General features: G+C 39.2%; 1 protein-coding gene and 1 long non-coding RNA gene across 2 annotated transcripts in view; both read left to right on the top strand.

Annotated features, from left to right (window-relative positions):
• slc26a6.1 (solute carrier family 26 member 6, tandem duplicate 1) overlaps positions 1-12,665 on the top strand; it is a 21,561-nt gene extending 8,896 nt beyond the window's left edge. The window contains 13 exon segments of the mRNA XM_086159993.1: positions 1,185-1,337; positions 2,247-2,329; positions 3,042-3,180; positions 4,796-4,909; positions 5,046-5,111; positions 5,696-5,791; positions 5,919-6,018; positions 6,537-6,607; positions 8,215-8,241; positions 8,243-8,312; positions 8,682-8,800; positions 12,542-12,596; positions 12,658-12,665. Of these exon segments, the coding sequence (XP_086016119.1) occupies positions 1,185-1,337; positions 2,247-2,329; positions 3,042-3,180; positions 4,796-4,909; positions 5,046-5,111; positions 5,696-5,791; positions 5,919-6,018; positions 6,537-6,607; positions 8,215-8,241; positions 8,243-8,312; positions 8,682-8,800; positions 12,542-12,596; positions 12,658-12,665 (1,101 nt within the window).
• Positions 12,666-12,885: 220 nt separating this feature from the next.
• LOC147227246 (uncharacterized) lies at positions 12,886-13,598 on the top strand. Its single transcript, XR_015107115.1, has 3 exons — positions 12,886-12,983; positions 13,088-13,230; positions 13,475-13,598. It is a non-coding gene; the product is annotated as an uncharacterized LOC147227246 (long non-coding RNA).
• The last annotated feature ends 2,500 nt before the right edge of the window (positions 13,599-16,098 follow it).

Raw genomic sequence — 16,098 nt, forward strand, 5'->3', positions numbered from 1 at the left:
TGGAACCTCTACTAACTTTCTGACAGGTTGCTAACATAGAGAGAGGCCACAACAGGGGCAGGGCATAATTAGATGTAAATTATTGCTCCATCACTGGAATATAACAGTGTCAAAAGACATGAAGTATTAATTATTCAAGAGTGGTCATGTGCTTCACATGATCATCATGAATTCTACATACACATCAGTCAAACCTAGTGTGCTTAAAACCACAAAGAGTCGTCTTCTTCTTCTTCCGGCTTTTCCCGTCAGGGGTCGCCACAGCGAGTCAACTTTCTCCATCTAACCCTATTCTCTGTATCTTCCTCTCTCACACCAACTACCTTCATATCCTCTCTCACTATGTCCATAAATCTTCTCTTTGGTCTTCCTCGAGACCTCTTGCCTGGCAGCTCCAATTCCAGCACCCATCTACCAATATATTCACTATCCCTTATCTGTACATGACCGAACCATCTCAGTCTGGCTTCTCTGACCTTCTCTCCAAAACCACCAAGAGTAAAATGATGAAAATAAACCATCATAATGTGTTTTTAGTGGACTATGCTAAGTGAGAATAATACAGGAATATTCATACTGAAAAGAAAACTGGAAAATGCAAAGTACAAGTTGGTAACTTAAAAGCAGAAATCACTGGGTATTAAAGGTCAGTGAGAAGCAATTTGAATGTTATATATCCAAACATCAAATATTTGAGCCTAACCTGTCATTTATGGCTCAGTCCAAGACCAAAATAATGCTAATATTTGAGAATGTATACAGGAATGATAATCTTAAAGACTCTGAATCCTGCAAGGTTTACTGCAGTACTTCCTGGATCTCATGCCAGCTGAGCCTGTATTTGATAATACCCCTTAAGCTTTTTATAGGTATAGAATCTAAAATACTTGCTATTTGTTATCTTTGTGAACTCAAAGGCTCATCAATGCTGCGCTGTGATTGAGCAATTGCTTTGCTTTGTTTTCTTTTTTTTTGTTTTTTTCATTATTGGCAATACATGAAGAATATCAGTTATAGATCGCTCCCCAGTTATTCAAGTTGCATATAAGACTCTGTGTGTGTGTGTGTGTGTGTGTGTGTGTGTGTGTGTGTGTGTGTGTGTGTGTGTGCGTGTGTGTGTGCGCGCGCGCGCGCGTGTGTGTGTGTGCGCGTGCGTGTGTGCGCGCGCGCGCGCACTCATCCAGACTGTAAGAGACATTCTGTGGAAAGTGACCAATGCTGTACCAGGAGTTCTGGCAGTCTCTGCGGTTTCCATGGTGATACTCATAGGAGGCAAGGTGCTGAATGAGCAATTTAAAAACAAGCTGCCTATGGCTATACCCTGGGAACTGATACAAGTGAGTCTCTTTTCCTCTCTCTGTCTCTCGCTCCTTCTCAAAAACAAACACACACATACACTATTATGATCCATGGTGCTTGCAATTAAATTGTTCAATGCTCTGTATGCAACCAAAGCTGCAGACCTCAGTTCGAAAAGATTTTCTGAAGTTGAAAATCTTATGGATAATAGTGTTTACAGCCTTTTCACTAATTACAAAACACAAAAACTGATCTAACATCACTCCTTTAAGTCACAATGCTGTCTACAGATGTACTTTATATATTAAACATCATTGTGACACAGTGGTGGTGATGTTTAGTGTCATGTGAGACTTTATTTCAGTTAATAAATATAAATTTGTGCCAAAATCCCATTTACTTTTGCCGAACAGTCACAAGTACAATTGTAAATAAAACAGGAATGAAGTAAAGAGCCTACCAGGGGGGATGAGCAAGAAAGTGTCCACCCAGTTGGTCCAAACAAGTGAATGTCTCTCGGAAAAATGGGAAAACTTTAGTTTTGGATCTTCAAATGAGATAATCTGTAAATTCGGATTACTAATCTTAACCCATTTGTTGTGTCTGATGTTTGAGAAAGCGCTCCGGATCCTAGATTTAGAATCCATGCATGACTATATGTGACCCAAAAGTGTATAATTATGATGATGGTCCATCCCAACCGAACATTTATTTTCCAGGAAATCATACATGTGAGATCCTGCAGATTTACAAAAGTGTACCACATACAGTATGTTTGTGTTGTACACAAAAACACATACAAACTGACTGAAAAGACAAAGACCAGGACTCCATTCTTCATCACACTTATCCGATTATACTAATTTATGTGCCTGTGTTAATGTACTATGCAAAACAGAATAAATGATTCGACATTTGTATCTAATGACTGTTTGTTTATCACACAGATAGTCCTGGGCACCATTGTGTCAGTGCAGATGGATCTGCCTGCACAGCACAAGGTCCAGGTGGCGGGACACATACCCACTGGGTTAGTAGAACTGGAACCGTGCCGTTGTCTGTTGATTGTTTTCATCCCCTCTTTTTATGTGTTGACGTATTTTCTCAGCAACTCTCGCAGTGACATTTAGTGGTAACCATTGGTGATTCTATCAAATTCTATATGTGTGTGTACGCATAAATCTTCAGTAATCAATCTGCCAGCCTAGAACGCAGGGAGAGAGGGGATGTTAATATGAAAGTTGTAAACATAAGATACTGCTAATCAGGACTGAACAACCCAGACAGTTTATTTACCATAAAAAATAAGCAAATTAAGCTTTCACTGATGATAAATAAGTGCATTTCTCAAACATATCTATCTCTCCAATTGATTATTTCATCCCATGTTCCATTTATCTGACTGGCTATGAGTTATTTGTGTCCAACAGTGTTTATTCTATGGCCGTCATTTACACCTGCTGAAAATCTGAAACAATGTCAGAGAGATCTGAGCAAAAAGACAAGTGCCCTTCTCTATGACAATTTTTGGATGTAATGAAACCTGCCCTTTAACGTTATATAACCACAATAATGGATCAAACTGATGCAAAAACAACAGTCATTTCGCAAGAGTTTCACAAGAGCCACATGTTCCCTTTTATCAGTTTGCAATTCTGCTGGGTATTCATGCACTTATAAGTAGTGTAATTTCATCAAATAATTCAAGGCTTTAAATTTTGAGGTTTTTTTTCTCCTTTCAGTCTCTCCCTTCCCTCTCTGTCCCAGGCCAGGGGGCTATTCATTCCGGCTCTATCGACACCTCTCGTTGGTTTCAGCTTCCTATCAGCCATGGGCTCAATGTTTGCCCAGAAACATGGATATAACATTGATTCTAGTCAAGTATGACTAGATCCCAGCCTATCCCAGCTGTCATCGGGCAAGAGGACAGGGTAGACCCTGAACTGATCGGTAGTCAATCGCAGGATTTTGTATGATTTTTGTTGTTTGTATAGACAAACAACCATTTAGTCACTCATTCATTCGGGGTACTTTTTTCCCAATTAACCTGCATGTTTTTGCTCTGTGGGAGCAAACCAAGAACCTGGAGGAAACCCAAGCAGGGGAGAACATGCAAACTCCACACAGAAAGGTCCCCTTGTTGGTATCCAGGAAACCAGGGTTCTTTGTGCTGTGAGGCCGAAGCACTAACAACTGTGCCACCGTGCCATTCTTACCAATCTTGGTATTTTATGGCCTCTAGGCAAGATGATGCTGTCATAGTCTTGTGCAGATTACAGACCTGGATTAACATGATGATATTTATGGAGTTGTGTTCTGGATGCATTGAGCTCACTAATCCATTCAGGAAATGTATTCTCACATATCTTTTAGTATTCTCAGAGACTGAATGTGTTTGTGAGTTCATATTTTATGAATGTATTCCCTGTAGCATGGATTTATCTGCCAGGACTTTTCATTGCAAATTGAAGCGGACAGATGTTTTAATTACAGGTCAGTAATTGTAGCGGTGCTAGAATAAATACAAAGAAAAGTCTGCATTCCTGCATGTCTGTCTTTTTGACATCTGGAGGGAACAAGAAAATAAAAACATTTTATATTATAGTGAGTAAGTAACTGAATAGTTTTTGATATTGTATGTGTATACCAACTATGAATGGTATAAATTGTTGAACATGTTTTTACATGGTAATGTTGCAAGGTCAAACAACTGCCAAGTAAGACCCACCAACATACATATCATTACCAACTCTAGTAGTAAAAGTATTGCGTTTCTAGTGTATGTGTACTGTGCACCTGTCACAAAAGCAATACCAATGGTTAACATCAAGTTACTTTAAGCTATCCCATCAATTATAATTGTCTTGGCAATTCAGTAATTGTTTGTCAATTACAGAATTGACAAGACAAATATAATCTCAACATGTTTAAATCTATAACCTACTACCTTGTCATGTTAAAATTGGACTTTAAAGAATGTAATGCTGTCTGTAATTGTAATAGTTGTTATTGGCTAACAGAGCTCATTAAATAATTCATAGTAAAGATATAATAATGGTGAGGTCAACCATTCCTCCTCCAAGATGTTAGATCCATTTATGATCGAACATTCTACCCCCATTTTAGACTATCCATTTAGTTAAAATTATTTGAGTGAGAGAAGTGCGATAAATCAGTTTTTAGCCTAGAATTAATGACTACAAATGAGTAACCGGATGATATTCAGATATAAATACAAACACATTTAGCAGTTATATTAAATTTCCCTTTAATTACAAGAAGTGGATTTGGCAGTAATTATCCTCATATTATCCTCATCCTTAATAAAGTACTAAAATATTTGAATGCACTTGTGAAGTGGCAGATTTAGTTTGAACTCTTTAAGGTCTGTTTGATGGTATGGTGAATTGCTAAAAAAAAACCTGGTATAATTCAGTAGCCTAATAAGGTGAAAGCAAGTTCACCGTTTGTGTTCCTACTTTGTGAACCACCTCAGGACCTGCTGGCTCTGAGTCTGTGCAACACCATTAGAAGAATTTTCCTGTGCTTCACTGTCAGACGCTTCTTCCCTCCCAGAATGGTTCAGGATAGTATTCGAGTCAAATCACAGGTAATAATACTTCAGGTCGTACATTACATTTATCATTTTATGTGCAGTATTTCATTGGTCCCTCTGATTTTGTACTTATTTTCCATTAAAATGTTCTCAGCCATTTTACTCTGCTTTTTTAGATCTCTTATCTTAGATGGCAGGTTTGATGATTCCTACGATTTTGTTGAAGATTGGTTATCTCTTTGAGTAGATGCCAAAGGTGAAGTCAAATATTTGATGTTGATAAGATACAATACACTTTCTTGTTCTGCAGGATAAGGAACGAGATGTCTGGGGTCGGGGGGGGCTGGCCTTCAAGTCACAGCCATATCAACATGCCTAGTACAACAGTCTGGATAACTTATATGATGGCTATGATCACAACTCTGAAAATCAATACATAAAACAAAAAATAATGGATTTCACTGAATAAAGCTGTACATTTCAGTTGTCAGGTAATGGCTCAAGTTAAAGTTTTTGGACTTTTAAATTATCCGTCATTCTTTTTCAACATTTTACAATTTTTTTTTTTAATTTATAGCTGAATCTTAAACCAGTTATGAATTACAAAACAGTATAATTGCTTGGATGGAAAAAGCAATTTTTAACAGCTTTAATAAGAGCAAAAAGTGACCAAAAGGGTTTTATCTGAATTCACTATTTTGTTTATTAAACTGTATTTCTCACTTCATACTGATGCATCAGGTGACATGACAGCGATGCATGCCACGTCATAGTCTGGCTGGGTGAGACTAACAGTTGGAATGCTGAGTTGCAGCCAGTCTGTTTGTTGTGTGTTTGCAGGCAGTGTTGGCAGTGATTATTGTGGTGAACCTGCAGGGAGTACTGGCTCAGTTCAAAGATGAGTGAGTTCTGTGGAAGTCAGACAGATTAGACCTGGTGGGCATGCATGCAAAGATGTTTTTCTACTCAGACACGTGCAAGTACTCACACAATTTACTCTCATATAGAATATCACCAGAGAGACTGCCCCTCAGACTCATTTTTTTCCCCCTTTATTCCTCAGTTAGTTTGGGTCATGTCACTCATTTCGACTCTTGTCTTAAACCTGGATCTGGCTGTGGCAGTCATCTTCTCTCTGCTCATGTTCATCTACAGGACACAGCAGTCAGTATTATTGTCCCATATCATAATTGCACTGGTGATGTATGGAAATTTAACATTCACGACATTTGAAAAACCTAGGACAGGACTTTAAGTTGTCATTTAAAAGTTAATCTTCCAAAACCAGACTCAGAGTGGATCTGATTTTGTGAGGATATCGGATGAATAATACTTTTCTATTTGTAATCCACGCTCTGCTATGTTTGTTTTTGTTTTGTTTTTTTTGTTTTTTTTACAACTAGTTGAATGAGAAATTGAAAACAGAAATACAGAAATAAGAACTTGTAACATCTGCAATGAGAAGCCGAGGTGGTTGTTGGGAAACCCCAAAAGAAGAAGGTGTCATGACCACATTGCAGCTATGATTATTGTACTTTCTTTATTTTTTTTATTTTGTGTATGCCCTGACAGGTTTCACCAGCTCATTCATTTATCCTTCAACTAATTCTCTTTAATATTATCCTGTCCCTGCTCTTCTTCTCATTAATATGCAGCTCTTTCATCATGTTCTCATCTTCCGGCTCTTGTACTGTTGTTCTGGGTCATATTCCTGGTACAGACTGTTACAGAGAAGAGGAACTCTACACTGAGGTAAACTCAATCTGTCTCATACCCAGAACAGCCCATTCAGGAAAACATCAAACTGGCTGATTTATCGTAGTTCAAAGTAAGAGTAAAAATACAAGTAAAGTTATTCTGTGAGAGAGATTATATTCTTACTACCTTTCCACCTGTATTATACTACATATTACCTTTCCACCTGTTCCCCTGGACTCACAGTATATCCACTTTCCTTCTCTGCATCGTGTCAACCAACTCTCTACCTTTTCCTGTCAGAGTCCGGATATTCAAAGTCCCTACTCTCAGTCCCAGATTCTTGCCTTTCCTCTTCTCTCTCTGCTTCTGAACACACCTTCCTCCTCTCCTTCTTTGACCTACAGTAGCCAAGTTTCCATTGGTACCCTGTTGGTCTAATCGTTACCAATGGCGGTCATTGTTGACCCGGGCCTTGACCAATCCGGTATGATCTGATTATTAGGTTTGATTCGAGTGGTTGGTTTTGGCAAAAGTCTTACGCCGGATGCCCTTCCTGGCGCAACCCTCGGCTTTTATACGGGCTTGGGACCGGCTCAGGGACACACTGGCCCCCCCTTCCCCTGAGGCTGACTCAGCCCTTGCTGCCCTGAGGCTGCATTTTAGATTTAGTGCATTAATATTATATGTCAGTTAAGAGTCATTATTTTTCTAACATGATGGATCAAGGAATTTGAATGTGCAATTTAGCAAAATAAGAACAAATTACCATTATTTATTGGAATAAAGGGGGGGGGGGGAGTCATTTATCCAGCATAATCGTGAAGTACACAAACTCTTCAGTCTGTCATCTGGCTTTTCTCCACTAGCTTTTTCCCATCTTGAATACCACGCCCCAATATTGTCACAGATGGCAAAATGTTATATACCCAAAGAAGTAATGCATAGTATCTGATATCCCAAACAGAGTATAATGTATGTTAACGTGTGTGAAAGTGATGACAAGCTGAAGTTTCTCAGTTTTTCAGATCAAGAATTGCACTTTTGTGTATTTGTTGAACACTATTAATGGCTGTTAAATTTTCTTGTTTAAATTGGAGCAAATTTCCCTAGCGAAGGTGAGTCTATTATCACTCAAACATGCTGTACTGGAGCCTACGACTGTTGCTCAGCCAAAAACAGTAAAAACAAAACCGCCATCTGCCACACATCAAAACAGCAAACTGTCACCAAAGACAATCTGCCTGGGCTCTGAGGGTTCCCTCCACTTGCTCCTCTCGTCAGTCTGTTACACAAGTGGATGCTCAGCAACTCCTCACAGTGCTTTTTATCAAGTTGCTCTCATGCATTTGTGATGATTAGATGCAGCAAACAACTCTTTGTCCCTAAGGTGTGAATTTATCAAACTTCTTGAGTAAATGCAGTCAGCCTCTCTTTTTTAGTCTTTATTTTTGATCAAAACTAGTACATAACCTTTTACTTCGCCTTACTGAAATTGCATTTATGAAGGGCAGTGAGATGCCACAATAATTCTTCTTTAGGGAGAATATGGACATTTGGAACAGTCCAATTGATATGCCCCTTAACATGTGTAGACACTTCTAACAAGGCTTTAATTACATGAATGTGTATTTAAAGTGTAACTAATAATTAATGTTTTAAAGGCAAAGCCGGTACCTGGGGAGACAATTAATCTCCTGCTCAAGCCCGATTGACATTTATTTCTTCACAGAAATAAGACAGGTGAGGATATCAGATACATGCATGCAAGCATGCATGCAGCGAACACACACACACACACACAGACACACACACACACACACACACACACACACACACACACACTCTCTCACATACCAGACACACAGTTTGTATGTGGTGGAAGCATTCCTTTTAACTAAAGTCTAAACGGTACTGTTCACAACACCTGAGTTGTATTGAGTACAATAAATGTATCAGCATTTGGCATATGTGTATGTGCATGTGTTTGAGCTCCAAGTTTGAACACAAATGGATGGAATATTAACATTGTTTGGAGAAATTCTCCATTAGACTTCTAAATTTTACCGATGTAATTTTCTTCAACTTTGCTCTCCTCATCCAGGCAATGGATCGTGAACTGAAGGAACAGCAAGCATCCAAACATCTATGTCTTCCTCTGCCCAGTTATTGATGCATATTCATCCCCTGGTTCTGGATATCAGCTGAGTGAACTTCATGGACTCTGTGGCCGTAACAGCATTTTACAAGGTGAACAAATAGAGTGGGTGGCATGAAAAGTTGCAACGTATTCCTTTTTTTCATATTTTCTAAAATTATACAAATAACCCCATATTAACGACGGATACTCAACCCACATGTTCTTTTTATTTTCATTTTTTCTGAAAACTTGGAAATAACCTTGCAATTCCCCTTGCAGAGCTTACACTGTATCAAATGTCAAGGTGATCTATTCATGGCATGTCCTTGAATATATTTTGAGACATGTAGATATTTTGGCAGTGTCCTCTGTGATGGACACTATTAAAAGAATTGTATATCTGATGCAGTATGTAATGATATGCCCTGAAGTCAGCTTTCCTTACACCTAAATTGAATTTAGTTCAATGGGCTTGTATAGCATGACTCCTTTTTTTAATGTTTGGATTTTTTCTACTTTCAAAGCCACCTGCTCTAATCCATAAACTTATCTAACTTCTCTCTATTCAAAAGCAAAAAAATTGGCAATCTACACACCATGCTGCTTAGAAATATGTAAAAATAGTTGAACTGAATGTTGAAGCATGTTACGTTGAAGATGACAGCTTTTAAAGAAGAGCTTGTAAGAACGTATATTAGCATTACTGTAATTGTTAAACTGAATCGCATGCAGTATTGAATATGACCTATATCAATAGTATCACCATTACAATAAGCATGACACAGGTGGACCCAAGTCCATGGGACAAGTGAACAAGCAGAAACCAAGAAAAAAAATAAAGAAATAAAATGCATTTATATAAATAAGATGTTAACTAAACAGATATAGCCAGACATGGAAGATATAGCACAGCTGTAACAGCACCACGTATAACTGTACTAATGGTACCGACAAGACAGTGAACACAAACATGGACTATGTTAGCGGGTGTAGTTGGAGTAGCCGCAGGAGTGGGCAGGAGAAGGTCTTGTTGGATAGAGACAAAGAGAATTAGGTAATAACAAAAAAACAAGCAAAAAGAATGGATCAACACAAGATGAACATGATTTCATAAGCAATTAACACTAAAAAAATGTAGCACACATGTTTCTGGATTAGACTTTATCAAAAATGAAAAACGCAAATATACACAAGTGTATAGTCAATACATGTTCAAAACTAAAAATAACAGATTTGACTGCAACAGAAGTGACCGGAAAGGTAACTCATTTGGCAGTGCAAGTCGGGCCACAGTGTGGCTCGGTGGATTAGATTGGTCATCCTTTGAACATTCGTGGTTTGATTCCCGTGCTCCTACCGGCCTGTCACAGTGTTGTTGAGCAACACTGAACCCCTAACCACTCCCGGCTTAATGGCTACCATGTGCTCATAGTTCATTCATGATCAGGAATAATTTCCTGTAAGGGACAGATAAGGTATAATAAAATGTAAAAAAAATCCTAAATTCACATGAGCACACAGGCACATCTATTGTAACAACCTCATTTTGCTTAGAATGTAAAATTTCACAACTTTGACACAGCTTCACCTACAGATAGGAGAATCCAAATATATAAATTAAGGACTTATATGATGAACGCATGAAATTTTTGCAAAATCCAGGGCATGATGGTATAACGGCTGTCAGAAATGTTTAGCTGTCAGAAGCATTTGGTCAGGTAGGATTTACAATTGAGAACTTAAAATTGATTTTATTGGTACTAACATTTTACCTTCATTGGACTATCAAAGGATTATTTTATGTCTTGTCTTGAAAAAGGGTCTGTTTTTCCACTTTTTGTTAGATTTTGTACTTGTTCATGGGCATTTCTTTGGAGACACCTGGGTTTTCTTGAACTATCATGCCCTCATGTATCATTTCACCATGAGATATAATAAGAGCTGACTTTTGTACTGGTTTATTGGGGTTTGCCGATAATAATCAGTAAACTTAATGAAGACAGTTAAAGCATTCTATCTGAATCATACTCCTGGTTTTGGACACATTTATTGCACTATTAGAAAAGCACTAAATTATTTAGCACTGCCTTAAATTAATGAACAATCATTACACTGTGCACTTTCAATAAAGCACTTTATATCACCAAAATTGAGCCATTATTAAGCCAGGGTTTATATCTGATATTCATTGTCTAGTCACATTGACAGTCACAGGAAAGACAACAGTTATGTATCTCATTAACTCAGTTTATCCTCAGTTCATGTTAACTATGTGTTGCTGCAATGGTACACTAAACATTATCGGGTGACCCTCACCTTGTCACCCTACACCTTTTCACGCACCACAGTTTAGTAAAATACAAGATACTTTAAATGTTTGGTTTCCCATGCACTGGGGACCTAGCATATCCCCATTTATCATTATCATATTTATTTCTAGGCTCTAAAATATTGCTTTTCTAACACTACTTTCCTATTGTATTCATTCAAGTTTCCTATTTACAAAGTGAGTTAATCAGTAAAATACAAACAGACTTTTGCAAACACTCGTTGTTTTTATTGTCGACGTCTTCTTGTCAGGGCAACTGAACTTGGATGTTGTTCTTCTGTAGAATTATATATGCATATGTTATAGATATGAATAGAATAAAGTTAGAGCCCATTTCTCCCCAGGCTCCCCATTTCTAGTGGTAACAGGGCTTGTCTTGATCAGCTACGTCAACGTTTCTAAGTGATAATTGTGCAGTGAGTAAATTCGCAATCATTTGAAATACACTGATCTCGGCCATAGCATTTGAACTGTCACAGAGCACAACATTTTTCTGTGAAATAGAAAAAGTACAGCATTGTTTTAATCCAGGAGTGTCGTACACTGATTTGTGAGTCTGCAGATATATATAACAATCAAGAATTAAAATCTTTGACAATCTGGTGACCATGAATTCTATTCCTGACTCTGGATTTCCAAGCCTATATGATAAGCGGCATATTATGAAAATGAAAAATTAACAGCCATTTTCTACTTGAAGTGAAATGTTTGGCAATTTCTTTCATTTTATGTTTTGACTTTTCCATTTGAAGGACATACAGTAGGTAGTTGTATGGGTTTCGTCTTTAATAAGTCCTACCACTCAGACCATTTTTTTTTGTTATTGCTATGAGAAAAATGCCTCTGTAATTGTATCACCTTACAGCAGTACATCTTTACCATCCAAATACATTATGTGTGTAAGTAAGAGTAGACCAGGGGTCGGCAACCTTTAACACCCAAAGAGCCATTTGGACCCAGTTTCCACGGAAAAGAAAACACTGGGAGCCGCAGATACTTTTTGACTTCTAAAATAAAGGTGCCTCTGTATGTATTTCTTTTTCATATTTTGGCTGCCTGTGGTTTAAAGTCTCGACAAATTGACAGTGTCTTGGCAGGTATACCGACTTCCGCGAGTGTGACTTATATTTTAAGCGTCGAAAAATAATAAATATAATTTTATTTTAATATTTCAAGATGACAACAATCTTCCAATTTAGAACTAAAATTAAAAAATGAACTAACATAAATAAAATACACTTCAATCAAATACTTATGATTTATTTTCCCAAGCCACTCGAGCTGCAGTGTAAGGATGAAAGAGTCGCATACGACTCCGAAGCCGTGGGTTGCCGACCTCAGGATCAGACAATTCATTCAGTACCAGTTCACTTGATTGATATTATTTGTACTGATAAGGGTTTGTCTTTATCAAATTGATACAAAGGGTAATCCATTAATAAGCTTTGAAGTCAACATGGGTTTAAACATTTGTAGATGGGATCTAGAAGTCACAGAGTGTGTATATGTGTTTTTTCAACAGGTTCTTGAGAATTTGGAAGCCAAGGGTGTCTGTGTGTCTCTAGCAACTTGCCCGGGTCAGTTTCATCCTTCATACCAATCTCTTTTGTTCACAAAGACACATGGTGTTTTTCTCAGACATTTGAGCTACATAGAAAAAAAGTTTCATTTCAGCTTTCCAATGAAAGTGTGTGTGGTTGAGTGTGTGCGTGCGTGCGTGCGTGCGTGCGTGCGTGCATGCGTGCGCATGAGCGTGCAATAACAGTCAGTAGCTCTGTTTGACATGTTTTTCAAACTGACCTTTATGTAGTTACAGGAAAAAGCCTGACTCGAGATCAAAATCATGACTTTTACTTTTCAGGGTGGGAAAAAAAAAGGCAACACTGAAAATACCAAATGAGGAAATGAAGGAGATCCTAGTGTTTTTCTGTCATCTGACCTAAACAGGTCATGTGGGTTTAAAGGTCATTTTTATAATTATTTACTATAACCCAGGTCAAATTTTTACCCCATGGTCCACCAAGGCAACCATATGCAGCCGCATGCCACCTTTTTTCAATTAGAGCAGACTCCTCCACTCTAAAGACATCTCAGCATGAAATAAGGAGTGCTGCACCCTGATCTTCACTGAGACCTGGCTCAAAGTCCCGGAATCCGCCATCCAGCTGCAGAACCACTCTGTACACCGAGGGCACCGGACTGCAGCCTCCAGTAAGTGTGAAGGGGTGTGTGTGTGTGTGTGTGTGTCTGTGTGTGTGTGTGTGTGTGTGTGTGTGTGTGTGTGTGTGTGTGTGTGTGTGTGTGTGTGTGTGTGTGTGTGTGTGTGTGATCATGAACAATGTGTGGTGTGGAGACTTGTGGACTGTAAGCAAGCACTGTTTGCCAGATGTGGATTTTTTTCTGCTTAAATGCTGTCCTTATTATCTACTGAGGGAATTCATGGCTGTGTTTTTAGCCACTGTTTACATCCCGCTGCGGGCTAACTCCACGGCAGCGCTGGTCAAGCTCCATGACATCCTCAGTGCACTCCAGACAGCGCACCTAATGCCGTTGTGATTGTAGTTCCCGCCCTCAACCAGTGCGGCTTGCGGACCGTACTCCCAAAGTACCGCCAACATGTGGAGATTCCCGCCCGAAAAGAAAACCCCCTTTACCACGTGTACAGCAACGTCCGTGGCATGTACAGAGCCGCACCCCGCTCCCACTTTGAACAGTCAGATCACACCTCTCTGTTTCTCTACCACGTGTACAGACAGAGACTGAAAAAAACGCCATCATCAGAAAGATCAAACTCTGGACCCTGGATTCAGAGGGCATCCTGCAAGACTCTTTTGCTGCAACCAACTGCAGATGCATCTTATCACCGCAGTGATAAGATGCATCACTGGCAGAGACAAAACGGCCTACAGAGTGGAGGTGGCCAGTCTGGTGAAGTGGTGTGAGGATAACAATCTCACCCTAAACAACGACAAAATTAAGGAGATGATAGTGGACATGAGTAAGGAGAGGAGACCCCATCAGCCACTGTTCCTCCAAGGTTTTGAGGTTGAGAGAATGAGTGGCTTCAAATACCTTGGTGTCCACATAAGCGAGGACCTCATCTGGTTACTCAGCACTACGCAGACAGTCAGGAGGGCTCAACAGCAGCTGTACTTCCTGAGGAGGCTGAAGGGGTTTGGCATGATGTTCAGCAACTTCTACAGCTGCATTGGTGAGAGAATCCTGACCAGCTGCATCACTGTGTGGTACGGCAGCACCACTGCTCTGGACCACAAACGCCTGCTGCGAGAATTAAAATTGCAGAGAGGATCACTAGAACCCCTTTGCCTTCTCCGCTGAGCAGCTACCACCGCAGAGTTCACAGAGAGCTGCCTCCAGCGCCAAGGACCATGCCCACCCCCAACACGGATTGTTCATACTCCGACCCTCCAGCCAGAGGTGCAGGAGTGTGAAAGGTAGAATGACACGATTAAAGAACTCGCTCTACCCGACTGCCATCAGACACTTAAACAGCTGACTCTCATTCTTCTTGCACATATAAAGTCTACTGCCACTTAAACTGCACTCATCCTTGCACCTGCACTTTCTGAGTTGCACACCAAGCTACACTCAAATGTCTTATTGCACTGCCCCGTTCTATTGCACTGTTCATATTCACACTTATAGTCATATTTATAATAATGTTTACACTCTTCCTATCAGCACATATCCAAATGCACTGCGGACAGCAAAGTAAGAATTTCATTGTACAGGGAAACACGTTTCTACACTGTTGATGTGACAATAAACGCTTTGAATCTTAAATATTTAGTTGAGTTTCCTCCTTCCTTTTATCTATGTGGGTTCTCAGCCATGCAGCTCACGGTTAATCATTGTTAAATGTTGTTGTTGCAACTGGACTGGAGTTTTTCTTGAAAACGTTTCACCTCTCATCTGAGAGGAGTCTTCAGTTCAAACAGACCATGGGGAGTTTCCTTAATATAACTTCTGGGGTTGGTGTTGGCCCAGGTTAAGAGGGGGTTTTTTTAACAGTTTTTTTTCAGCTACTTCAATGTGGTGGTTGTGTTAATATGTACATCATTATGTGTGTCTTTTCCTCTTACTTTATGTGTTAGTGTAACAGGTATTTGCCTGTTTAAAAACATCTATGGGTTGTTCTTTGAAACAATATCCAAAGCAAAAACATTGACAGGGATGAATTGTTCAATATGAGACAGTTTGTATCTTCACCAGTAATTCATTTCAATTGTATTGTTGAACTGACACAACAATATTCAGTCTTATCCTACCACACTTTCAATACCAATCTCATTGTCATAACTAACTGAAAAATTATGCAGACCTATTTAAACCTTCTACATACCTAAACGTCACTCACTCACTCACTCACACACACAACCAAACTAACATAACTTCTTGTCGATGGAAAGTTCTTGTAAAAATCATTGAAGCATTTGTAGAGACTGCTAGAATATTTTGATGCTCACCATGGGGGGCTTTCCTCTCTTTCACCCGGGTCCCACATGCTGATCAGTTATGATTAGGAGCCACATGGGAGTTTGATTTTCTTTCATCAGGCTCAAGTGTTTTCCCACTTTATGCAGACAGAGGTGCTACATTCCTGGTGCTGAATCTGTCTCATTCCGAGCACTTTAGAAAGCACCTTGCTGTGCCAAGAGCAAGGGTGTAATTGATTCCTTTTCTCATCCTTCTGTAACTTTTATGCTTTGCCTGTTGGGATATTTTTTTGTTCTTTTTTCAGTCCTCCCTTTACTGGGCAGCTAGTTAGTTCGTATCAGGGCGTCTGATATGGGTCACATTTAAAACAAGATGTAAGCTAGCAGGAAAAAAATGAAAAAACAAACATCGCAAATACATAGTATAAATTAGAGCTGGGCATTAAGACCTATGGGTTTTTTTTCTTACTTTTGTCTTCTTGTCCTCAATTGGTCACTGTGGGCTGTATCAAGCTTCTGAAATCCATCTGAGAGTAAAGCACTTTGACTGGGCTACATGCATCAAAGTGAAAAATTCTGTCAGATAACATTGTGTGTTTCAACAGAGAAATTATTTCTGTAG

Source organism: Fistularia commersonii, chromosome 14 (genome assembly GCF_037954325.1).
Source record: "Fistularia commersonii isolate RoL2024-O1a breed Wild chromosome 14, RoL_Fcom_v1.0, whole genome shotgun sequence".
Classification (NCBI taxonomy): domain Eukaryota; kingdom Metazoa; phylum Chordata; class Actinopteri; order Syngnathiformes; family Fistulariidae; genus Fistularia; species Fistularia commersonii.